At 50.2% G+C, this 22,345-nt stretch overlaps 10 protein-coding genes across 10 annotated transcripts; 4 read left to right on the top strand and 6 right to left on the bottom strand.

Moving 5' to 3' along the window:
* Positions 1-48: 48 nt before the first annotated feature.
* Positions 49-1,471, bottom strand: N7473_003822 (uncharacterized protein; the record flags this gene model as incomplete). The annotated part of the gene is made up of 4 exons (XM_057149762.1): positions 49-727; positions 786-881; positions 943-1,321; positions 1,399-1,471. 4 exons carry the CDS (start codon positions 1,469-1,471, stop codon positions 49-51), a joined length of 1,227 nt encoding a protein of 408 aa, XP_057013416.1.
* A 991-nt stretch (positions 1,472-2,462) lies between these two features.
* Positions 2,463-4,153, top strand: N7473_003823 (uncharacterized protein; the record flags this gene model as incomplete). The annotated part of the gene is made up of 4 exons (XM_057149763.1): positions 2,463-2,743; positions 2,802-2,941; positions 3,010-3,520; positions 3,571-4,153. 4 exons carry the CDS (start codon positions 2,463-2,465, stop codon positions 4,151-4,153), a joined length of 1,515 nt encoding a protein of 504 aa, XP_057013417.1.
* Positions 4,154-4,461: 308 nt separating this feature from the next.
* On the bottom strand, positions 4,462-6,072 carry N7473_003824 (isovaleryl-CoA dehydrogenase; the record flags this gene model as incomplete). The annotated part of the gene is made up of 6 exons (XM_057149764.1): positions 4,462-4,876; positions 4,933-5,210; positions 5,274-5,509; positions 5,580-5,674; positions 5,748-5,835; positions 5,889-6,072. The coding sequence occupies 6 exons, from the start codon at positions 6,070-6,072 to the stop codon at positions 4,462-4,464; spliced, it is 1,296 nt and encodes a 431-aa protein (XP_057013418.1).
* Positions 6,073-6,650: 578 nt separating this feature from the next.
* Positions 6,651-8,455, top strand: N7473_003825 (putative 3-methylcrotonyl-CoA carboxylase, beta subunit (MccB); the record flags this gene model as incomplete). The annotated part of the gene is made up of 2 exons (XM_057149765.1): positions 6,651-8,089; positions 8,161-8,455. The coding sequence occupies 2 exons, from the start codon at positions 6,651-6,653 to the stop codon at positions 8,453-8,455; spliced, it is 1,734 nt and encodes a 577-aa protein (XP_057013419.1).
* Positions 8,456-9,075: 620 nt separating this feature from the next.
* On the bottom strand, positions 9,076-10,135 carry N7473_003826 (uncharacterized protein; the record flags this gene model as incomplete). Its single annotated transcript, XM_057149766.1, has 7 exons — positions 9,076-9,490; positions 9,560-9,569; positions 9,623-9,651; positions 9,721-9,743; positions 9,799-9,878; positions 9,982-10,040; positions 10,125-10,135. The coding sequence occupies 7 exons, from the start codon at positions 10,133-10,135 to the stop codon at positions 9,076-9,078; spliced, it is 627 nt and encodes a 208-aa protein (XP_057013420.1).
* Positions 10,136-12,357: 2,222 nt separating this feature from the next.
* Positions 12,358-13,410, top strand: yop1 (putative membrane biogenesis protein (Yop1); the record flags this gene model as incomplete). Its single annotated transcript, XM_057149767.1, has 6 exons — positions 12,358-12,411; positions 12,633-12,839; positions 12,913-12,921; positions 13,059-13,122; positions 13,178-13,235; positions 13,290-13,410. 6 exons carry the CDS (start codon positions 12,358-12,360, stop codon positions 13,408-13,410), a joined length of 513 nt encoding a protein of 170 aa, XP_057013421.1.
* A 762-nt stretch (positions 13,411-14,172) lies between these two features.
* Positions 14,173-15,007, bottom strand: N7473_003828 (autophagy-related protein 101; the record flags this gene model as incomplete). Its single annotated transcript, XM_057149768.1, has 3 exons — positions 14,173-14,360; positions 14,472-14,825; positions 14,911-15,007. Coding segments are annotated over 3 exons (639 nt in total), but the record flags the coding sequence as incomplete, so codon positions are not given.
* A 704-nt stretch (positions 15,008-15,711) lies between these two features.
* On the top strand, positions 15,712-17,907 carry N7473_003829 (peroxisomal biogenesis factor 3). The gene is made up of 4 exons (XM_057149769.1): positions 15,712-15,953; positions 16,073-16,422; positions 16,501-16,891; positions 16,959-17,907. The coding sequence occupies exons 1-4, from the start codon at positions 15,796-15,798 to the stop codon at positions 17,737-17,739; spliced, it is 1,680 nt and encodes a 559-aa protein (XP_057013423.1). The 5' UTR covers positions 15,712-15,795; the 3' UTR covers positions 17,740-17,907.
* Positions 17,908-17,950: 43 nt separating this feature from the next.
* N7473_003830 (flavin monoamine oxidase family protein) lies at positions 17,951-19,469 on the bottom strand (the record flags this gene model as incomplete). Its single annotated transcript, XM_057149770.1, has 3 exons — positions 17,951-18,515; positions 18,566-18,994; positions 19,021-19,469. 3 exons carry the CDS (start codon positions 19,467-19,469, stop codon positions 17,951-17,953), a joined length of 1,443 nt encoding a protein of 480 aa, XP_057013424.1.
* A 257-nt stretch (positions 19,470-19,726) lies between these two features.
* On the bottom strand, positions 19,727-22,316 carry N7473_003831 (Hsp70 family protein). Its single transcript, XM_057149771.1, has 10 exons — positions 22,137-22,316; positions 21,558-22,072; positions 21,446-21,490; positions 21,318-21,390; positions 21,210-21,258; positions 20,997-21,122; positions 20,841-20,943; positions 20,645-20,778; positions 20,353-20,566; positions 19,727-20,275 (listed from the first exon to the last, which is right to left on the bottom strand). Exons 1-10 carry the CDS (start codon positions 22,237-22,239, stop codon positions 19,901-19,903), a joined length of 1,737 nt encoding a protein of 578 aa, XP_057013425.1. The 5' UTR covers positions 22,240-22,316; the 3' UTR covers positions 19,727-19,900.
* Positions 22,317-22,345: the final 29 nt, after the last annotated feature.

The raw sequence follows: 22,345 nt of genomic DNA on the forward strand, positions 1-22,345 counted from the left end.
TGATAGATGTCAGTAAATATGACCTCTCAGTTCTCATGAAGGTCTCTTTTACATTAAGCATGCCACTGCCATCAAACTCAAACCCAGCAATCCACCAGGCCCTGACAATTTTGATGCAGGATTGAATGTCGCAGTAGTGGTAGCCGGACTGGAAACGGAGCTGGAAGAAGCCGATCCGGTAGTAACCGGAACAGAGCTAGAAGAGACTGGGCTCGACATCACACTCGAGGAAGAGCTCTCAACCTGAGAAGAGGTAGCCTCTGTAGAAACTGCCATTGTACTCGTTTCCACAGGTGTAGCGGTGGTATCAACCGATATCGCACTAGGAGTAGTCTGCGTCTCTGGCTGTGTCATTGCAACAGTCGTCGTCACCGGCACCAGGCCACCAGTAAGCGGGGAGACGGCGTAGGGAGGATCAAACAGGCCGAAATTACCACATGCATTGCAAGGCGAAGCCCAAGACTTGACGGGCTCGGGGGCTACGAGGATAGGGTCGCAGCGGCCATTAGGTTTCGCTGTTGCAATCGCCGAGGGAGCCTCCGTCTGAGGGCAATCTGTACCGAGATCGTTTAGTGTGAGCTGGCGGGTAGCTGAGTTGGTGAGATCGATGGTCGAGACTTGATCCAGGTCCAAGGGGAATACTACGCTGGTACCGGATGGTCCAGCGCGACCTGCAGTGTTGTATCCATAGAGGGTGTCGACGACCATATAAACCGATGGCGAGGTACTGTGTGACAATGTTAATTAGATTGATGAAGAAGTCAATTCGAAGGGAGAGGTCTTACAATGTGTAGTTCAGATGCGAATTGACATAAGTGGATGGGTAGATGTGCTGAGGCTGGTTCGTTGGCCAGTAGAACAAGTTCACAGTCCCAGCGGACCTTTGATGTACAGTCAGTAAGTTATATTGATGAATTTACATTTCTCGCAAGGCAGACTTACATGCTGCATGTAGTCGGACATGGATTCGGGGCTTCTGTGATGGTCGTTGGCACCGTAATCGTAGTCGTATCAGTGGTTGTGTCCGTCTTTGTGAGAACAATAGTATCTGTAGTGGTGTCCGTAGTCGTTGAAGTCTCAGTCTCAGTCTCAGTCTCGGTGCATGTAGTAGTTGACCAATCTGTCGAGATGATCGACAGGAAGATGGTCGAGGTCACTGTTTCGTTAAAGCATACAGTCGTGATAGTTGTCGAGGTATTCGTCGGCGGTGGTACGTGAACTGTAGTTGTGCTTTCGATTGTGGTATCACTGTAATAGATTGAAGAGGGATCCATCTGCTCAGATGTACAAGGAGCCGAACTGCTTTTGGCTGGATCATGGACTGGGGAGTGTGCATTGTGAATAGCTTCAATCTGTTAGCCGCGCCCGAAGAAGTTCAGATCTGGCTCAATTGCATACCATGGTCTTGAGAAGCCTCTACCCAGGTTATTAGCAGCCCAAGGGCTGTCCATAATTGCAATGTTGACAGCATAGTGAAGGGATTCAACACAGCCAGGTACTCGAAAATTGGGAATCGACGATGTAGCTGTTGCAATTGAGCAGTGTACAATGGGGAGCAGGGAAAATTGCCTATCAGGCTGATACAACAAAAATAACCAGGGGCAGATGTGGCGTAAACAAGGATCATATAAGACAGGCAATTGGAAACTCGTCATATGGATGAACTGCTTCCTTTTTGATGCGGTCATTATCGCCAACACGAACGGACTTTTAACTTTGAACACGAACGGACTTTTAACTTTGAAAGGCAAGGACATGCAATCTACTAGCTACAGTAGGAAGAGCGATGATGCTAAGAAGGTCCGACCGTTAAGTTCTACATCACATATCAGAAGAAGAGTATAAACAAGGACGTTGACGTTGGTTCCTGATCTTAAGGGCGGAGCAGGTTTTGGCCGACCCTCAGCCGGTTTTGAGACGCCGTCCGTGCGAGACTCTCAACGTGTTAGGGTCGTCAGTTGTCCACAAGCTCCAATTGATAAACGACGATCTCCAAAAATCAATTGGCTCGGAGGAGAGTGGGTTCGGCAGTGAGGTGGCAGTTTGAACTTAATGGCCTGGACTGGGCCTGTTGATCTTGCATGTTCCTGTCGCCACATTAGCCACATGGGCATTTGTACTTCTGTTGTTGCTGTGTCATGGTTGACTGCAAAGTTTTTCGAAGTAATCTCCCCTCTCTTTGAGGATGCATATAGCTGAAATGCTGTTAAAATTGATTTTATCGATCTGTTGGGTGCTGCTATGTTCGGCCACTGGTCTGGATAGATGGTCCCCAACTGCTCTGGTGATCTCGCCGAGCGAATATTTGTATATTCCCACCGAGTTTTGATTCTTTCATACACCATCTAATAATTGTTTGATCTAGTGAGGGAAATGATGGACCTTGGAGCAGCTTCTATCTCCGAGTTGGAACACCACCACAATCCGTTCGAGTGCTTATCTCGACTGCTTCCCCAGAGTCAATGGTTGTCTTGTCAGACTACGGCTGCTCCACTTCAGTGTTTGCCAATGCGCCATCAGACTGCGCAGTCTCCAGGGGCACGCTATTCAATGCAAACCAATCTGCTAGTTGGCATGAATTGGGTCTTTTCACTATAAACCAGAATGGAGCGGGCCTCGAAGCCAACCTCGGGTATGATCAAAGAGCAGACTTTGCTCTAGATACTCTGAGTATTGGCTTGACCGGTCCGACGCTGAAGAATCAGACTGTTGCGGGAATTGCAACCCCCGAACCCTTTTATCTGTAAATTTCAGCCTCAATTCCCGTTTTGGTTCCATGGTTAGCTGACCCAAGTATACAGTGGGGTATTTGGGTTGAATCCTCAACCTGTCAATTTTACCTCGTTAGGGAATTTCTCTTCGCCCTCATTCCTCACGACGCTAAAGGATGAGGGAACTATTCCAAGTCTTAGCTGGAGCTACACGGCTGGTGCCAAGTACCGTGAGTAGAACCCATAATATAACGTATTTATACCGAATTTAGTTTTAACAAAAGCGTTGCCAACGCAGGCTTAAAACAGGTCTACGGTCAACTAATATTCTCCGGCTATGACACTTCCCGATTTGTTGAAAACTCAGTGTCATTCACCATGGCCGAAGACATCACTCGTGATCTGGTAATTTATCTCCAGTCAATCAGCTATAGCGGATCAACGTCAGCCACATTATTATCCGACCCGATCCTGATATTCATCGATTCAACTGATCCGAATCTATGGCTGCCCGGAAGTGTCTGCACCGAATTCGAGAAGGCCTTTGGACTTACACTCGACAGTGAGAGTGATTTGTATTTGGTGAACGACACTCATAACACGGATTTGCTCAATTCAAATGCGCAAGTGTCGTTTCGATTGTCCGATGTGGCTTCTGGCGGAGATGCCGTGACAATCACTCTTCCGTATAATGCTTTCGCTCTGACGGCGAAGGCTCCCTTGGTCAATGATAGTAGCTACTATTTCCCGTTGAAGCGTGCGGCCAATTCGACCCAGTATACCTTGGGGCGAGTATTTTTGCAAGAGGCGTGAGTGAAATACTTCCAATACGAGTTTATACCACTGCTGACCTGTACAGATATCTCTCGGTCGATTACGAGCGCGGTACCTTCAATGTATCAGCCTGTGCATGGCACGAAAACGCCGAACAAGACATCACCACGATAACTTCCAAAGACTACAAGCCGACCTCTTCTTCCGGAACAAGCAGTTCAGATGACTCTTCATCCCTCAGCCACGGCGCCGTAGCTGGCATCGCCATTGCAGCACTAGTTGGCGTGGGCATCCTCGCAGCAGTCCTCATCTTCTTCATCCGCCGTCAATGTCAAAAGACGGCATACAGAGCGACTTCCCCAGAACCAGATGTCTCTGTACTCTCCGGCCCGGTACATAACGCCCCTCCTCCTGACCCGAGTGATCAATCTGCCCCATACCCACCATTTTGGTCTGCGGATGCGATATTTAGTGGTGTTAGCGAGAGTAATAATGGGCATAGTAGTGGGAGTGGTCAAACCCATGAGCAAAGTGTTGATGAGCGGGGTATGGAGTTGGATGGTCATGGTACACAGGTTAATCCGGTTTATCATGAATTGCCAGGGAGTGAGGTTGAGAAGATGCGGCCAGAACCAGAGCTGGGGCGATCGAATACCCGTTACGTGTAATAATGGGTGACTGAGAAATCAATCGGCCAAATATACGCTTCAACCCTTGTGAATAATGCGTGTGTGTGTTCATCCCGAAGAGCTTCAGTATTGAGGCCTTTGACTCCTGTCCGATTTCGACGGAGACTTATCTCGATACCCGTCAATTGAGAACATGACCTCCTCCACTATCGCGACTCCAGTCTAGGATATGGAATGACCAAGGGCCGTATGAAATAGACTTAGGAGCCTACAAGCAAGGAATAAAACACAAATTGAGCCTGAACAAAGTACATTCTATGCATTTATAATAACCCAGCATCCCAAGCCTAAGCATACTCCTTATTGAACGCACGACCAATAACCATCCGGCGAATCTCACTCGTACCAGCTCCAATCTCATACAACTTCGCGTCGCGAAGCAATCGCCCAGCCGGAATCTCATTGATATACCCATTTCCACCCATGAGCTGGATAGCATCTAATGAGCACTCAGTAGCACGCTCAGCAGCATACAGGATCGCGCCAGCGCAGTCCTGAGTGCGAATGACCAGTGGATTAGGAGAAGCGGCGCCATTATCAACTTCCCGGGCGGTGGCGTAAGTGTATGCCCGCGAGGCTGCTAGCTTTGTGTACATGTCGGCCAATTTACCCTGGATCAATTGGTTGTGGGCAATCGGGGTGCCGAATTGCTTTCGGATGTGGCTGTATGGAAGGACTAGGTCGAGGCAGGCTTGCATAATGCTGAGAAGGAGGTTAGTCATGAGAGGATCATACAGGGGACATGGGGTACAGCATACCCAAGAGGTCCTGCGCTCAGAACGAGTCGCTCCAGATCCAGGCCTTCCATGAGGACTTTGACACCCTTGTTCAGTTCACCTAGTAGGTTCTCACGCGGGACAAAGACATCCTCAAAAACGAGCTCGCCGGTGTTAGAGCCGCGCATGCCGAGTTTGTCCAGCTTCCGAGCACATGAGAAGCCCTTGAAAGTCTTCTCTACGACGAAAGCCGAGATGCCCTTGGAACCCTTCTCGGGCTCAGTCTTGGCATAGACGACAATAAAGTCTGCATCGGGACCCTAGAGGAATAATATATCAGAATGTGAAGGCGGAGGCCAAAGTAACGACGCCATTTGACTCACGTTGGTGATCCACATCTTTGTTCCGTTGAGTACCCAGCCACCATCGACCTCCTTTGCGGTGGTTTTCATGCTGACAACATCAGAGCCCGCCGAATGCTCAGACATGGCGAGAGCACCGATTTTATCACCGGAAAGCAGGCCCGGCAAGAATCGTTCCTTTTGTTCGGCGGAGCCATTCAAAGAAAGTTGATTGACACAGAGTTGGGAGTGAGCGGCATAGGACAGACCGATACTTCCTATACAGAGGATTTCGGATTAGATTCGAAGCCTTAAAGCGACATGAAGACAGGATTGAATGGCTCTTACCAGATGCACGACTGATTTCTTCCATCACCACGCAGTGGGCCTGATAGCCCATTCCCAAACCACCATACTCCTCGTTGGCGGTAATTCCAAGGAAACTGTACCACAAATACTCATTAGTGATCTGCAGAATTGATCTTTGAGTAAAATTTTCAAAAAAAGAACGCATACCCGGCATCACCCAACTTCTTCCACATGTCTGCAGGAAACTCGTTCAATTCATCCGTCCGTGCGGCAACCTCGGCCGAAATCTCTCGCCCTATTCTAGGGGTCAGCATAGATTCAATGAAGAAGAAGCATAAATGCCCATACGAGTAAATTCCTGAACTCGCTCGCGCAGCTCTAGCAAATCCTCTTCGGTTGGGGGCTCAAAACCCGCTGGGTGCTTCGTTGATAGGTTGCGCGCAAAAGCTGGGGCGAATGCGGGGAGATTGGCGCTCCGCCGCAATGAGCGCGCAGATGTGCGGAGGAGGGAAGGGAGGGTGATGGAGGCCATTGTAGAAGGTCGCTACAGCTGGCGAGAATTTGTTGCTAGGGGAAAAAAAAGGGTATTGTCAAGTTAAAAGTGGCGGCCTCGGAGAGTATTTAAAATATGCGGAGGAAAGACAGAGAGACAGAAGGAGAGCGGCATCCCTCGGCGCGCGGAGAGACCGCCCGCAGTACACAGCTGAAGTACTAGAACTTGCGGTGCTTCTATATAGCTTTACGCGCATTGAATTTTATTAATTGTTTATTAAATCTACAAAATCGCAAATCATACATTGATCTATGATAAATCTCAATCCGATCCTTTCTCTCGCCTCTATTCTACAGTCTCTTTGTTGAATCCCCCGTGTCTGCGCGGGAGGCGGTGATACACATCTCGGGTACACGCGGCAATCCGCGCACCTCCGCACAATCTGGGGAAGTTGGAGTCCCTCGTCACTTGCTCACTTGCTAACCGCAACCCTCGATTCAAATACCATTCTTCGACCAGAACATGATTCTTGTCTTGTCCATTCTGATTCTCTAGTCGAACACCACATAACCACTCTCCAACAACTGTCGGTCCCCTCAACTCCCATCTCCCCCGCAATGCGCGCCCCATCCCCGCTCGTCCTCCGGAGCTTGGGCTCGCGCGCTGGACTATCCAACTATCGCCCAGCAAACTACCAACTCCCCAAATCATTCTTCCGTATATCCTCACGCACAGTTGCCAGCTACACCCATCCCCACCATGCATCCGCACTCTCCGTCCTCCCCACAGCGGTGGACACCTCCTCACCCGAGTACCGGGAAAACAGCCAGCAAATGCAAGAACTCCTTGACCGCATGAGCAATCTCCATGCTAAAATCGCACAAGGCGGATCACAAAAGGCCCGCGATAAGCACGTTGCCCGCGGCAAGATGTTGCCTCGCGATCGTGTCTCGGCGCTGATTGACCCGGGCACCTCCTTCCTGGAACTCTCCCCGCTTGCGGGACACGAGGTGTACGAGGGAGAGGATGTTCCTGCTGGCGGTATCATTACGGGCATTGGGACTGTGGAGGGTGTGAATTGCATGATTGTCGCGAATGATAGTACCGTCAAGGGTGGCACGTATTACCCGATTACGGTGAAGAAGCATCTCCGCGCTCAGGCTATTGCCCAGGAGAATCGGTTGCCGTGTATCTATCTCGTTGATTCGGGTGGTGCCAACCTCCCCCACCAGGCTGATGTGTTCCCTGATCGTGACCACTTCGGTCGTATCTTCTTCAACCAGGCCCGGATGAGCTCGCTTGGTATTCCGCAGTTGTCGGTTGTCATGGGGCCCTGCACTGCTGGTGGTGCTTACGTGCCGGCGATGAGCGACGAGACTATTATCGTCGAGAACCAGGGTACTATCTTCCTGGCGGGTCCGCCACTGGTCAAGGCTGCTACGGGTGAAGTGGTTTCTGCTGAGGATTTGGGTGGTGGTCAATTGCATTCCACCATCTCTGGTGTGACTGATTACCTGGCAGTCGACGACGCACATGCCCTCGTGCTCGCGCGTCGCTCAGTGGCTAACTTGAACTACCCTTCTACGAAACTTCCGCAACAGCTCGAGGACGTTGTTGTCAAAGAACCACTCTACGACCCTGCTGAACTAAACGGCATCGTCGGCACGAACCTCCGCCGCCAAATCCCCGCGCACGAAGTCATCGCGCGCATCGTGGATGGCAGTGAGTTCGCCGAGTTCAAGCGCGACTACGGTACCACCCTAGTCACTGGATTCGCCAAGATCCACGGCCACAGAGTCGGTATCGTGGCTAACAATGGTATCTTGTTCTCTGAGTCCTCGCTCAAGGGTGCTCATTTCATTGAGCTGTGTGCTCAGCGCCGCATTCCTCTGGTGTTTTTACAGAATATCTCGGGCTTTATGGTTGGTGCCGATGCCGAGAAGGGCGGTATTGCAAAGAATGGTGCCAAGTTGGTGACAGCCGTTGCTTGTGCCGATGTGCCCAAGTTCACTGTCGTGTTTGGTTCAAGTGCTGGTGCTGGTAACTACGGCATGTGGTAAGTCCTTTCTCTATGGTGTCATGACCTTCTGGGACGTTGTGGGCAATCTCTGACAATATGATATCTAGTGGCCGTGCCTACTCCCCCCGCTTGATGTTCATGTGGCCCAATTCCAAGATTGGCGTCATGGGCTCCGAGCAACTTTCCTCCGTCATGGAGGCCGTTGGAAAAACCGCCGATCCCGCCCTAAAGGCTCGGATCGACCACGAATCCGAAGCAATCTTCTCATCCGCCCGCCTTTGGGACGACGGTGTGATTCCCCCGGCGCAAACGAGAAAGATGCTGGGTCTGGGATTGGCAGCCGCTCTTGGCGGAAAGGAGGAGCCCGATATACAAACCCGATTCGGAGTGTTCCGGATGTAGATGGGGCTGTGTGTGAAAGAAACAGAGATAATCATAGAAATGAGGTTAAGAAAATGTATTTCAATCAAGCATGTTATTTGGTTTTGACCCATCAAGGGCTGCAAAGAGAAAAAAAAAGAATTTCATAACTTCAAAATAGAAAGTAAAAATGCAAAGAAGAAGGGAAAGCAGAAGGTTTTGTGTTCGATCACAACTTTTATATCGTCAACATCAACTTTTTTGGTGGCTCGGCAGGAGCTAAAAACTTATGTGAGAAGTAAAAAGGAAGAAGAGACAATGATGGAAATGCTGCATTCCATATGTCAAAAATAGAATGAAGAGGGGAAGGGATGAAGAAGGTAAAATAGAAATGGAGAATGGAAAAGGGGGTTTCAGAATGGAGAAGAGGTGGTATAATAAATAAATGATGATGACAGGCGGCGACGCGTCTTTCTATCAAGAGGTGTAGTTGTAGAATGCATGAAAAAGCGTAGAGAAGATATCATGAGACATGTCAAAGAATTGGGTCGAGGCGGAGACAGGCGTGACTTAGCATAACTCGGATCGATAGATAGATGGGAGTTCGAGAATGGAGAATCGAGGACCAAGATCATAAAGTAAAGAGTTTTGTGTTCATCCTTTCAAAGGATGACACATGGAGACCGCCGACGGCCCTGCTTAATCTTCCGGTCCTGCCTGCTTGGGCCCTCGCGCTTGCGAAAGTTATCGTTGGTCCCGCTCGGCCCTTGCAGGTCCTTACGGATGATCTGGCGACACAGATCGACAAAGACTTCGTTTACATTAGCGCGGCGTCGGGCAGAAGTCTCGTAGTACGGGGCGTTGCCCCAATTCTGGGAGAGGCCGAAGGCGCGGGCGCGAGGTACGGCACGGTCTTCTTCGAGGTCGGATTTGTTGCCGACGATCACGAGGGGGACTTTCTCGTCGTCTTTGATGCGGATGATTTGTTCGCGGAGTTCGGAGAGCTCGTTTAAGGAGGACATGCTTGTGATGGAGAAGACGAGGAGGAAGCCTTGGCCTTGCTTCATGTATAGTTCTCTGAATGGTGGGAAAGGGAGCGGGTTAATGGACGCGTGGTTTGTGTCTCGGGGCGCGGTGTGGATTTACCTCATAGCCGCTGCGGAATCCTTGTTAGCCAAAGAAGCAAGTATGATGATCGGTGGTACTTACTGAATTGTTCCGTTCCAGCGGTGTCAAGACTGCATGTCATAGTGTCAGCCACCTCGTATCCCTGCACCATTGTTGTGCTTTGTTGTGTAGAAACCTACATCTCGAGTATACATTGTCGGCCCTGTTGTTTGGTTTTAGTAGTTGATCAATTATCCACAAGCGTGTCAGAGACTCACATCTACTTCGATCTGTTTGCGATAGGAGTCCTCAATCGTTGGATCGTAGCTTTCAATCCAGACATTCTGAACGAACTGGGCTGGGAATTGGTCAGTGATTGACTCTGAAGGGTATGACGGAGCTTCTCCGCAACAGCGCGACAGCGCAATAGTCAACAGGGAGGACATGCAGGGGCTGTTTACCAGTCAGGCAGCTCTTCCCTACACCACCTGCTCCCAGCACAACAATATGATACTCCCGTCTGCATGACACAATCAATTAGGACCTTAGCCGGCATTGACCCAAAAGGGCCACGATAGCCCGAGCCTGACAATGCACGACTTACTGGGGCCGCATTGAGAAATATCCACCGTCTTCCAAGTATATTCACGCTGACAGGGAGGGGGGGAAATGGTGTGATCGACGAGACGCGAACGGGTGGTCAATGGTAGCGGAGCCAGATCGTAGCAAGCGTGGAGTTTTGGTGGAGAGCGATTCGTGGCCTGACGCGGTCGACTGCCGAGCTTTCGAGATGGTTCGTTCCGGGAATTCAATCAGGCCAGACTCTCGAGTTGGATATTCCGTCCGCACCGTGTACCGCGGGCGTTTGTACCCCTCAATGGCTGCAGGGTCGTCCAGCTCCCTTTTGGGGACCGATAAGAAAGAGCAAGGAGAAATAAGGGCCGGACCGTTTACATCGGTCGTCTAGCGGATGTGCCCCTTCGACGCACGGACGTCGCGATCACAGCGTTTCGATGTTGAGTTCAAGGTCCACCCGAGGGTTGCAAAGTACTGACGGGGAAATATCGTGGTGGAGGAAGGATGGAGAAGAAGGGAGGAGAGGGATTGAGGGCCAAGGCAAGACTCTAAGAAAACGCGGGAGAGGGGAGGAGAGTTTGGGATGTGGTGGTGGGTTTGGATTGGACTGTGTGGTGCGGGACCTTTTTGAACTTTAGTTTAGGGCCCCTTGGTACAATTGTAGTCGAAGACGGTGTGGAATTGAGGTATTATTGAATTGGATCATTTAGTTCCTTGGGATCTTGGGGTAAAGGAGGAGATTCAGGGGATGATAAGAGGAGCGACGGGAGTCTGCACCATTGGCATTTCCTCAATCCAATCGGTTCCTTGAGCCCCTGTTCCTGTGCAAAAGCACATCATTGCCGTTGTTCCTGGCGGTGAGTCGAGGCCTTCGGCTTCGGCTATGTACTCCACAATGTCGTTCTACACTTCATCATTCCTCCCGTCTCCGCCCTCTTTATCTCAGACACCCCCCACTTGCATCTCATATCAAGATTGAACAATTGACTTTGCTTCATACTCGTCATTGCAGACTGGTACAAAGTATTTCGACAGGTCGTGTGTGCGGTGTCTGTTGTGATAGTAATGCCTATACTATCGCGGGGTCCGTAGCCAATGTGGGATCCTTTCCGGACAGGGGGTATTAGCCTGTTCCTTGGGCCGGGAGAATTCACAAGCACCAAGGCGAAGCAATATAGCCTATAGATCCAAGAATTGCAGAAGGAACTTCAGGGTCAGAGATGTACCCTCAAGAAGGTTATCATCTGTAACATGTGTAATGGTATTGGCAGTCGGCAGTTAGTTAATTTACACTGGCATGGATGGAGTGCAAGTCACGTGATTACATGCCGGGTGTGAATGGAAAAGATCAATTTGAAGTATAAATATCTACAGACTGTGCTAGACTATCGGAAATGATTTCCTCTGCCATGGTAGAAATCACTTGTCTTCAATCGATCGTGTCGTACACCCCAGTATATTGCAACCAATGGTGAAAGAAAGATGGAATGCATTAATAGCCGGAGAAAGCATCCGTCCAAGGCTAACAGCCCCAAGGGCTGGATGGCGTAAATAGTGTGATTAAATACTCACACCACCTGGTCAATCAACGGCAACGTAGCAGACACAATGATACCCGTATTGAAAAGACAATGAGACCGTTAATGTAGCAGTCGAGGATCGGCTTGGTCTGTTCCGTCTCGTGGCCTAGAACAGCCCTGTACGTCATGTATGGCGGTTGTGCGGGACGCAGTCGGCAAGCTTAGATCTCTTCCGGGTCCTGCCTGGGGTACTCCGCAGCTATATCGTCACACTGGATAGATCGCATAATGGTACTAGGGTAAACGATCATGTGGTAAGTGGGTACCCGGGGATATAAGTATTGAGGAACGTTTCGTTTGTTGCAGGCAAGTAGGTCTGGAATGACTACCACCATGTCAAATAAATCGGAACATTTTTTTAGGCTGGTGACACGCTGCACTTCCCGATGAAATGCACTCGAGATAAACAGCACGGATAAGACAGACAACCCTCTCACAGCCTACCTCTAGCCAGCTTAAGCCTAGTTACAATGTTCTGTAAGCTTCGAAAGAGTCCAAATTCACATGGCCCTCGCAGATGATCGCATGCCGAGTACGTCATATCATCACGTGATGCCACACGGGCACGGCCAGCAACCGCCAGCTCGACCGGTTGCATTCTCATCATCCCTCGTTCATATTGCTATCTTCGTTTTCACCTCCAAGATATCGTGAAAATTTCAATCGCCTATCTCCTACAAAATGGCCTCTTTCCAGGATCGTGCCCAGCACGCTGTTGCCCAGCTCGACAAGGAGGTGCGTTTGTTCCTGCTGTGATTGTGCGTCTGTGTGTTTCGGTTTCGCTGGTGCCTCTTAGCTCGAGCCCTCGGCCCATTTGTGCGCTGCATTGCGTGCAAACCCACCCAGCATGAGCTGCCGAGGGCACCAGCAATTACCAGTAACCGTCAAACGTACTCTCACGGCAACCTACCTGTGCGATAAGGCTTTTGCTTGCTAACTGACATTTTCTCCGATAGCTCTCCAAGTACCCTGTCCTCAACAACTTTGAGCGTCAGACCAACGTCCCCAAGGTCTATGTGATCCTCGGCCTGGTTGGAGTCTACTTTTTCCTTGTCTTCTTCAACATCGCTGGCGAGTTCCTCGTCAACTTTGCCGGTTTCCTCCTTCCCGGTTACTACTCCCTCCAGGCCCTCTTCACGTCGGGTACTGCGGATGACACTCAGGTAAGTCTCAATGCCCTCGGTCGCATGTCCCTGATTCTCATGAGAATCAATGCTAACTGTTGACCGATTCTAGTGGCTTACTGTAAGTTCCCATGACCTGTATTCCCAGCCAGCATCATCTGGCGTTTGCGGCACAAGACACGCGGAAGCGGGCTTATCAGCTGCCACGTGATAGCTTCATGCGTCTAGAACCCATTTGACTAACTAACGCCTCGATAGTACTGGGTTGTCTTTGCCTTCCTGACTGTTGTTGAGAGCGCTATCAACGCCGCTTACTGGTTCCGTATGTGGAAATGAGCTTGTTTCGCACCAGAGTACTCGCTAACATGAGGTCCCAGCCTTCTACTACATCTTCAAGTTCGTCCTGATCCTCTGGATGGCTCTCCCGCAGACCAGGTAAGACAACCCCCCCAATACCTTATCATGAAGCAAATGACTGACCCAAACTAGCGGTGCCCAAGTCGTCTTCCACTCTTTCCTCCAGCCTCTGGTCGGCCGCTTCTTCAGCCAGAGCGGTACCTCCGCCAACCTCCGTGCCCAGGCCGAGGCTGCCAAGGCACACTCCTCCTGAACGGCTTCCGCAGAATGAGTTGTAACTGAGAATCGTCCCGATCAGTTGCAGTGGCCTTCGTGACCGTCGCCAGCAAAGAGGCAGGTCACTGGTCCCATCGATTCTCCGTTCTCGCGCGAGTACCGTTAGCGAAGAGCTTGAGCGTTTTTGTGACGTTTTTTGACATTTTGAGTGTCTATGAATGCCTTTTGGCAGTGCGACGACGATAGAGGGTGATGAGGAAGGAGGACAGTGGGTCGAGTCCGGGGTTGAGCTGTTTCTCGGAGGACAAGGTTGCTTGAGTTTTTATGTGATGTATCGTGTTCCATACCTGGGATCGTAGAGATGTGGTTGGTTTCATTCTGTGTCGTGTTTCATCATTCACCTAGTGGGTGGCGGGATTCGTATTCGGCTTTGTGATTGTTTCATACCATATGGCAATTTTGCTACGTATCGACCTCGCAGATGGATCCTTTACAACGTAGAAAATTGATAAGAAACAAGCGGTGATACGGTGTATTTTCTGTACTGGCCGAGTTCAGTCTCAGCCAGCAGCTGTTTCTCCTTCAATGACATGATCAAAATATCGGCCGCCGACACAGCGGCACACAAGTTACAGAACGCCAGCCCAGACCTTCCTTGCGGACATTAAGCAGAACGCCCAAAACTCCCGTCACGATCTAAAAGACATCAAAAGCACCTAAGAAATTCGTGTATCCCACAACCGAGCAGGATATGAGTCAAATCCACCCTCATAGAACCAGGGAGTGAGTCACGGCTGGCTTAATACAGGCCCATGCGATTGCCCCAGCCATCCGTGCGAGGATTGACAACAATGCGATAGGGGAAAGGATTCGAGTCACTGGTCGTGATTGGCGGGATATGGTCTTTGTCCCGATTGACTACTGTCAGAATCTTCAACGCCGCTTTCTGAAGCATGTTCCCCATAGCCTTGCGGACCTTGGCTCGTTCTGTTGAGGATACGTCAGCAATGATCAATGTAGAAATGTACCTTTGCCAGGCACAAGAGTCGTCTCAGGGAACTCCCTCCAACAAGCAATATATCATGCCAAGTAACGTACCAGATTCAGTGCGGGGTGTGGCAATGGTCACATCTATCGTCCACATCTCCCAACAAACCTCCTCTTCCCCCTTCCCAGCCAGCCCGCCAAACCACATCCCCGAGCGACGTCGCTTCTTCTCGTAGAACTCGACTGCGATGCGTCCGCGCACTCCCCCGCCACCCCCACCGACTGTACCATCTTGGTCACCGGCCGCCGGGGACAGGTGCTGGCGGACTAGCGCATTCACGCGCGACTCAATCAGAGTCTCTAGGTCTGCGTCATTGATGGCGGGTAGTGTCAGGTCCAAGACGTCAAAGGTGACCGGCCGGATGGAGGGGAAGTAGCGGTGGAAGAAGATGAGATTCAGGACGCCTATGGGGGAGTATTATATTAGTATGTCGCTGACAAGTAAAGCGGTAGTCACACCGTGGTAGTTGAAGTCAGATTAAATGCGCACCTTTTAATACATCGCGCACTGTGGTGGTATCGGCGAAGATCTCCAGGAAGTACTCTGGAGGGGTTTTGCGGGGCTCCATCCCCGCCCGCCAAAAAACGGCTCAGCACGCGGTGGCCGGTTGGTTCAGGGAGACTTGCGAAAGGAGAAAATTCACAGGAGCAAAGCGCCTGGTGGGAATATGTTGGCCAGAGTTGTCGAGATCATGGAGGGGGTTTGCTGATGGGGTAGTCGCGGAGGAGGAGAGGATGGGACGATGCTGCGATGCTCGGAGCGGTTGCTATCGGCCGTCGGACTGGGCCGAATGACGCTTATCGGCTTATCATTGGCTGGGAGAGCTGGGAATTTGGTGATGGGAATAGTCAGCAGAAGAATGAATGAAATGATTACAGTATGAAGTTATGATGTCTTGGATAGGTACGAGGGACCTATGTTCGAGAATAAATTGGAAGGTCGACTGAGTGTGGCAGAGCGACCGGGGGTTTGCTTCTGCGGGATGGCCAGTTACGCCGAATCCGGGGGGGGCATTGGTGAACCAGGTTAAATAGAATACAATAGAACAAGACAAGACAATGTGAATGTAGAGCTAATGGTTGAGATTAGTAGATTCTTAGTAAAGTATTCTTCAAATTTTGTATTACTACTTACCCCCCTTCTATCATGATTCAAAGGCACATCATAGTGGTATCGTCATATCCTTATGTGACCAAGCACATAGCCAAGTCCAACTAGCCGAGGCCGCTGAGAGTCTGGGGTCAGTTGCCGCCCGAGGCCTTCTGCCGTCTCCAACTTGTCTCCCTCATCCAACAACATTCACTGCACATATCATGATCCCCGGAATTTGACACCTGGATCATCTTGAATAGAGTATCTCCGCCCATTTTCATCATGATCGGTGCCGCGCGGCGCTGGTTCCGGCGCAATCGCAAAGGTCTTGCGATCGGGGCTGGTGTGCTGGGTGCTGGCTACCTGGCTGGGCAATATGTGTTGTCTAAGATCTCCGAAGCCCGTGAGCGAATGAGCAGTGAGCGAATTGCCCGTGAGAAGTATGTATCCTCCGCCAGCTTGGCGGTTTCCCATCGCTGGCCGGTCTGGCTTCGGTTGGCACGCGAGCTTGTGACAGGCTCGGTTCTCAGGGTCCGAGAGCTAACAACAAGCCTTCTAGTTTGCGGCGACGATTCGAGCAGAACCAGACCGATTGTACCTATACCGTCCTTGCATTGCTTCCCACTGCCACGGAAAATATTATCGAAGCCCTCCCTGTTGAGGAGTTGACGAAGGAACTTCAGAAGAAGCGGGCGGAGAGGTTGGCCCGGTTGAATGCTGGGGAGACAGCTGGCTCGGACATGACTTCAGTGTCACCCAGTATGACCGAGGATGACCGGAAGAGTCTATCCAGCTTCCAGAGTGAAGGATATCTCCACACCAGCCAGCTGGGCGAGTCGGTGAACCCGGAAGCCCTGGCCCCGCCGAAACGGAACAAGACGCAGTTGTGGAACGAGGTGAAGATCACCTGTATGCCATCCAGTCTCTCCCAGCTATAACCGTGTGTACTCATGGTGATGGCCTATTCCAATCTCTAACACGTCTTAGCTATCACACGCTCGTTCACCCTCATCTATACCCTTTCGCTGCTCACCATCTTCACCCGCATCCAACTCAATCTCCTCGGCCGCCGTAACTACCTCTCCAGCGTCATCTCGCTGGCTAATCCCCCAGCCGACTCGACGATCAGCCTAGAGGATCACGACGACGAGCTGACTCAAACACTGGGCGATGACTTTGAGACAAACAGGCGATACCTGGCTTTCAGCTGGTGGCTATTGCACCGAGGCTGGAAGGAGCTGGTAGCACGTGTTCAACCCGCTGTGGAGGAGGTCTTCGGTCCTCTTAACCCTCGCGAAGATATCAGTTTGGCCAAATTGTCGGAGTTGACCCTCCAGATTCGGAGGAAGGTCGAAGGAAACACCGAAGAGGAGCGACGGTATGATGGTCCCCACCCAGTACAATATCATTGAGATCTCAGACAGCTGACAGGTTTTCCTCAACAGTACCAAGAAGTGGTTGTCTTGCTTGCTTCCCCCAACGGAGGAGGAGGAATACGTTCTACGTGAATCGGGCGTCGAGGGAGTTGCAGACCCATCTTCCTCGCAGACTGCCTCCAAGCTGCGCCACCTTCTCGATGAGACAGCTGATCTTATCGACTCGCCTTCATTCTCCTTCGTCCTTACCCTCCTTAACAATGAAGGATTCTCCACCCTCGTAGACACCAAATCTGCCAACGAGGCCTTCCAGACCTCCGGCTCGGCTACCACGACAGTGCCGCAGTCATTCGACTCCATGGCCACTGTTGTCCCCGCCTCAACTGAGCGAAAGACCAAGCTTGCCAACCTTTTGGCTGTTTTGGCTCGTCAGGCCCATGTAATTGGAAATGGTACCCACCCTCCTAACGAGTATCTGGTTGCCATGGACCAGAATGTTCGTGAACTGGAGGCCTTCTCGGCTGTGATTTATAGCTCGAACTTTGAGCTTGAGCTCCTTGGTGCTAGCAAGACTGCCGCAGCTGAAGTTGGCGATTCAGCTGAGTTTGAGCCCGTTTCGGCGTCATTCGCCGATGTGATGGTCGAGAAGGAGCCAGAGACTCCTAGTGAGGACATCGCCCAGAGCGTACCCGTCCTCGTTGACAACGATGTGCAAGAACTCGAGACTGTCTCTCCTGTCGAGCAGTCGGCATCGGAGGCCGTCACAGACTCTGCATTCGAGCAGGCGTGGGGCAAGGCCGTTGAAGATGGAAAGAGCCCTTCGGAGACCGAGGAACAGGCCACTTCTTAGTGGCCCCTGCTCTATTTCATTTCTTGCCGATACCCTTTCAATAATTTGCATCGATCTTGATATCATCTACGGGCGCTGTTTCTGTCTGGATGTTAGACTAGGTGCTAATGATTACATGTCTATATCATATCGCTAGATCCAATTCAATTCTCCTGTCTTCGTAATCAACTGTAGGAAATTGATCATATACAAAACCCTGCTATGTACTACCTCACAGTTTCACTCGGTGCTGGCTGTTCAGGAATTCCTTCACATCATTTGCAGACTTTTGCCCACTCTCAATAGCTCCATCGACAAACCCTCTCCATCCATCCGCCCAATCTGCACTTGCGAAGAAAACCCTGCCATCGGCCTTTTGCAACTCCTGAACGGAGCGGCTGAATCTGTTCGGTCCCCAACAGCTCCAGTTCCCCTTAGCGTAGGGGTCATTCATCCAATTGTGCGTGAGATACGCCTGGACCTCAGCATCAGGACGAAGATTCTCTCGAAACGCCTCAATGATCCCCTTGCTATTCCTCTTGTCGACTAGATGCCCGTTATACCCAAACCCAATGCACCATGTTCCCCGTGGACCGGATGGCTCGTGTCCATTGTGATCGGAAAGGGCGAAGACGTATAGCGATGTACCAGAGGCGCTACAAGTCGCAAACCAGCCAGGTTCGGTGGCAGCGAGGCTAAAATGTATCTTGGCTCCCTTGTTGATATGACCGGATGCAATGGCATCGGTTTTGAGAGCACTTAGTGGTGGGTTGAATGTGATATCGCCGAGACAGTTTCTATTCAACTTTAGTCCCAGCCACTCGATGAAATGCTTGAATATACTCACAGAGGAATGGTCGATACAACTGCTTTGGCATCGATTCGTCTGCCATCCTGCATTTGCAGTGAGACGCCATTCCGACCTTGGTCGACTTTCTGCACGACAGTGTTGAATAACACGTCGCCTTGGAAGTCTCGCAAAATAGCCCGTGCAAATGCTGTCATCCCTCCATTACCGAGCTTATAGATGCCAGCTCGTTCAAAGACGCCGGCCATGCTATGTCCCCCAAGTGCAAACCAGCGAAGCACCTCGGTGAAACCGATATCACTCCCAGGCGCGCTACCAAAAGTCGCCACATTGGACTCGAATATGTCCTTCTCAAACTGCGATAACCCGCCCAAATGGTCAAGCCGCTGCTTAACGGTTAGATGGTCATATTTCATCCAAATAGCCGGCTCCCGGAAAGGCTCATGAGGAAAAGGCATCAGAGCACGACTATCCAACCCATCAATCGAAAGAACCTCTCAGCAACTCGTTCAAGAGCAGCTACACTCTCCTCTGGTGAAATCCCCCGGACCGGGGAATGGGCAGGCTTGAAGTAATACTTCTCAGGCTTCATAGTTCCCGCCGAGGTCTTCAGATAACGGTGGAGCCCATAACGATGAAGTTCATTATACAAGTGAGGCTGGTTCCAATGTACCCAAGTCCCACCCATCTCGAATTCTTCACCGAATGCCTTCACTGTCCACGTTCGACCACCGATACGATCTCGTGCTTCGACGAGAAGGACGCGAAGGCTAGAGTCTTGTGTTAGATTGCGTGCGGCGATGAGTCCTGCGAATCCACTTCCGATGACGATGACATCGTAAGTAGATTTTATGATTTTGGAGCTTTGTATGACGGCTTCGGTTTCTAGGCCGTCTGTGGTTGTTTGGGGAGTCCAGAGAAAGCCTTCTTTTGATCGGGTCATGGTGGTGTTGAGGTCGATAGTAGTATTTATGAGCAGGATGTTTAGGTTAGAAGGAAACTAAGTCGCCGAATAAATAGATCTTCAAATGATTCTGTAGTAAATTACGGCTTCGGACTATTTCTACGAACGCAGTTCGTTCATCATTCCATCGCACCTTTTGGCTTAAATTGGATTAGTGCGCAATGTCATTCTGGGGGACCGGAAAGAATCCCTTCCGCTTGAGAAAGATACAAGGATCAAGGGAAAGCCAATGTTCTTCGGAACACAGGAAAAGGAAGTGGATAAATTATTTAACAAATGAATACAGTTGTTGGGTCTTTGAGGCAATCTAGGTGATGAAAGAAGGCGGTTGATGTATCTGATTAATGCCTGACCAACAAACCTGATGCATCTCACATGTGAAGTTTCAAAATCATAGTATCAACTCCTGATTAGTTGAAGTTACTGGCAGGCATCCAGTTTACAGCAATAGGCTCATGTTTGCTTGCTTGGATCCTCTTATCTCGCGACCACAGCTGAAACGAGAGGTCTGCTGGCCCGACCACAACTCTCACATCAAATGTCGATCTCCAAAATGCTGGCTTCATGCTGTACCAATGTCGATTTTTCAACTTCTTATCCACACTATCAGTGGAGATATCCAGATCACAAATCCGCTGGGCTCCCTTGCTGCTCAGATTGTGGGGAATTTGATCAGGTGGTAGAGTAGACATAACGATGCTCACTCTCCAGGGCTCACTTTCCCGGCCTGGATCTATCTTAAGTTGGAATTGTTTCGTTAACCCAGTACTCGGTATAGGACGGCCCTGAATGGAAGAAGTGTTAGCTATCTTTCGAGCCTGGGGAGATCACGGAACAATGAGCGGTATAGCTTGGCACTCACCTGAATAACAAGCCAGTCAATCTGGTCAATCGCGTAGGTCATCTTATCTCTTGGATCATGGCGCACCGCTTCTCCAATATGCTTCTCAGGGTGATAGATCTTGTCGCAAATGATCCCATAGCTTACTGGGGCACATCGGGATCCAAAGGTGACTACGTCACTCTTGATCTTTTGTATCCGATCTAACACTAAGCCATGGACCACAACAAGTTGCCTAGTGATATTGGGTCATGTGTCAGCAGCCTCTAAGATTACTTGGATGTTGGCCTGTAAATTGAACGTTCCGACTTACGGCTCATCAGCAACAAGGATATGCATGCCGTCCGCATCGAGATTGCCATCGGGTCCCCTGAGGGTCAAGCTCTCCACAAGGCGCTGCCTTACGTAGGGAGAGCTACCAAAACCACCCGATAATACCAGATAATTCTGCATCACCGTCAGACTGAGAGCGCCGAATGCGAAGTTCTTCAATGAGAGACTTGACATACAATGTTGACGTCGGGATGTTTCGCATGCATTTGTCGGATATGTCCATCCACAAGATTGATGATTTCATCAATTTTAAGATCAAACGCCTTTTTAAGCTCGTCCCTTTGTAGGTTTCAGTCAAAAATTCATATGGGAGAAAGTAGAGCATAAGTCACCATGCGATTTGCATCTGTCCGTTGTATATATCCGCCTCTGGGAAATTGGAATTGGACTCTAGAGAGGGCACATCTAGCTTCAACCAGGGAGTCAGGGTGGCTTCAGTGCCAAAGGCACATTTCAACCTTTAAAATCGACCTGAAATCATTTTCCAGGCCACCTCGCTCGGAGTAAGTTGAAGGTGTTGACGTATTTGCTCCAATTTTTCACACATGAGTTGATGAATGAACCTGTCGATGAAGACAGAGCCAATTGGTAGACCTGGTAGACCATCAGTACATCAGTAGAAAGTTGCTTTCCGAACATTTTCAAGTAATTACCTTCAACGTGACCAAGTTGCTCAAGTCTTGTAGGCTCTCCCCGCGAGGAGGTCAGCTTCAGCACGTTGACATCCTGCTTTGTAATTAGAGGATACTCCCAAACCAATGTTAGCATCGGAGCTCCTTACGGTGGTTCCTCCGCCAGCATCACAGACAAGAAGAGTATCGTCTTCCTATGGCATCACCGTTGTATCAGCCCAAGATCAATTGAATGCCCAGGAATCAAAACGCGTTTCTCACATGGTAATGTTCATTCCCTGCATAGACAGCAGCTGCCTCTGCTTCGGTCAAGCCAATTGAAACCCGATGCATTGGTGTTTTGGAGCAAACTACTTGTTTGAGAATCTTTCGAGTTTCCTCCACCATCCGCACATCCTTCCATGTAGTCGGCACGCTAAAAAGGAATTCAACGTGACGCGAAACGAATTGAGGTATTGTGGAGACGAAGTGAGAGACTATATGTCGATAGATACACTGGATGTAGTCTCGAAACCAACATTGCGCCTCGAGACGAGTCGGACAACCTGGATAGTCATCGTGATACTGAGGCGCAAGATGGAGCTTGAAGAATTCCTTTACTTTGCAGCTCTTGTCCTCGGGGTCGCACAAAAAGCCCCAGTTCTTCACATTTCCTGACTCTTCATCGTACTCTATGCAGGTAGGCACTTTGTTTGAGAGCTCTCCAGGCAATTTTCCGGGCCAGCGTTGAATTGTTTTGGGAGGGAGCCATTCTGGTGCGGAGGAATAAGCAACACCTACATGAATACCAAGATTATTAGAATCTTTGAGTCGCTATGAGTTTGTACAGAGCGGGCCTACCTGTATAGGTCATTCCAAAATCGACGCCTACAACAATATCAGGAGACCACCCATCTTGACCATCACCCTGGCCCCTGATGATCAAAACCTCCTTCTCAGACATGTTTTGTGATAGAAATTATTCAAATCCCCAGATACGGATGGTAGAGGGGAGCTGGAGTGTCCGTGGTGATTTCAATGGGCATCAGTACCATAGTTGAATTATTTGT

This window comes from Penicillium subrubescens (assembly GCF_028828155.1).
Source record: "Penicillium subrubescens strain IBT 31985 chromosome Unknown utg000002l_segment0_segment0, whole genome shotgun sequence".
NCBI lineage: Eukaryota > Fungi > Ascomycota > Eurotiomycetes > Eurotiales > Aspergillaceae > Penicillium > Penicillium subrubescens.

What these genes read in the sequence shown, in the direction of transcription:
- N7473_003829 (XM_057149769.1), top strand. Translation starts at nt 15,796, where the DNA reads ATGATCGGTGCCGCGCGGCGCTGGTTCCGGCGCAATCGCAAAGGTCTT. An exon ending in GAGCGAATTGCCCGTGAGAA is followed by an intron (nt 15,954 to 16,072) that starts GTATGTATCCTC and finishes CAAGCCTTCTAG; the next exon opens with TTTGCGGCGACGATTCGAGC. An exon ending in GAACGAGGTGAAGATCACCT is followed by an intron (nt 16,423 to 16,500) that starts GTATGCCATCCA and finishes AACACGTCTTAG; the next exon opens with CTATCACACGCTCGTTCACC.
- N7473_003831 (XM_057149771.1), bottom strand. Translation starts at nt 22,239, where the DNA reads ATGTCTGAGAAGGAGGTTTTGATCATCAGGGGCCAGGGTGATGGTCAA. An exon ending in ATGCTGGCGGAGGAACCACC is followed by an intron (nt 21,391 to 21,445) that starts GTAAGGAGCTCC and finishes ATTACAAAGCAG; the next exon opens with GATGTCAACGTGCTGAAGCT. An exon ending in GGACAGATGCAAATCGCATG is followed by an intron (nt 20,944 to 20,996) that starts GTGACTTATGCT and finishes AAACCTACAAAG; the next exon opens with GGACGAGCTTAAAAAGGCGT.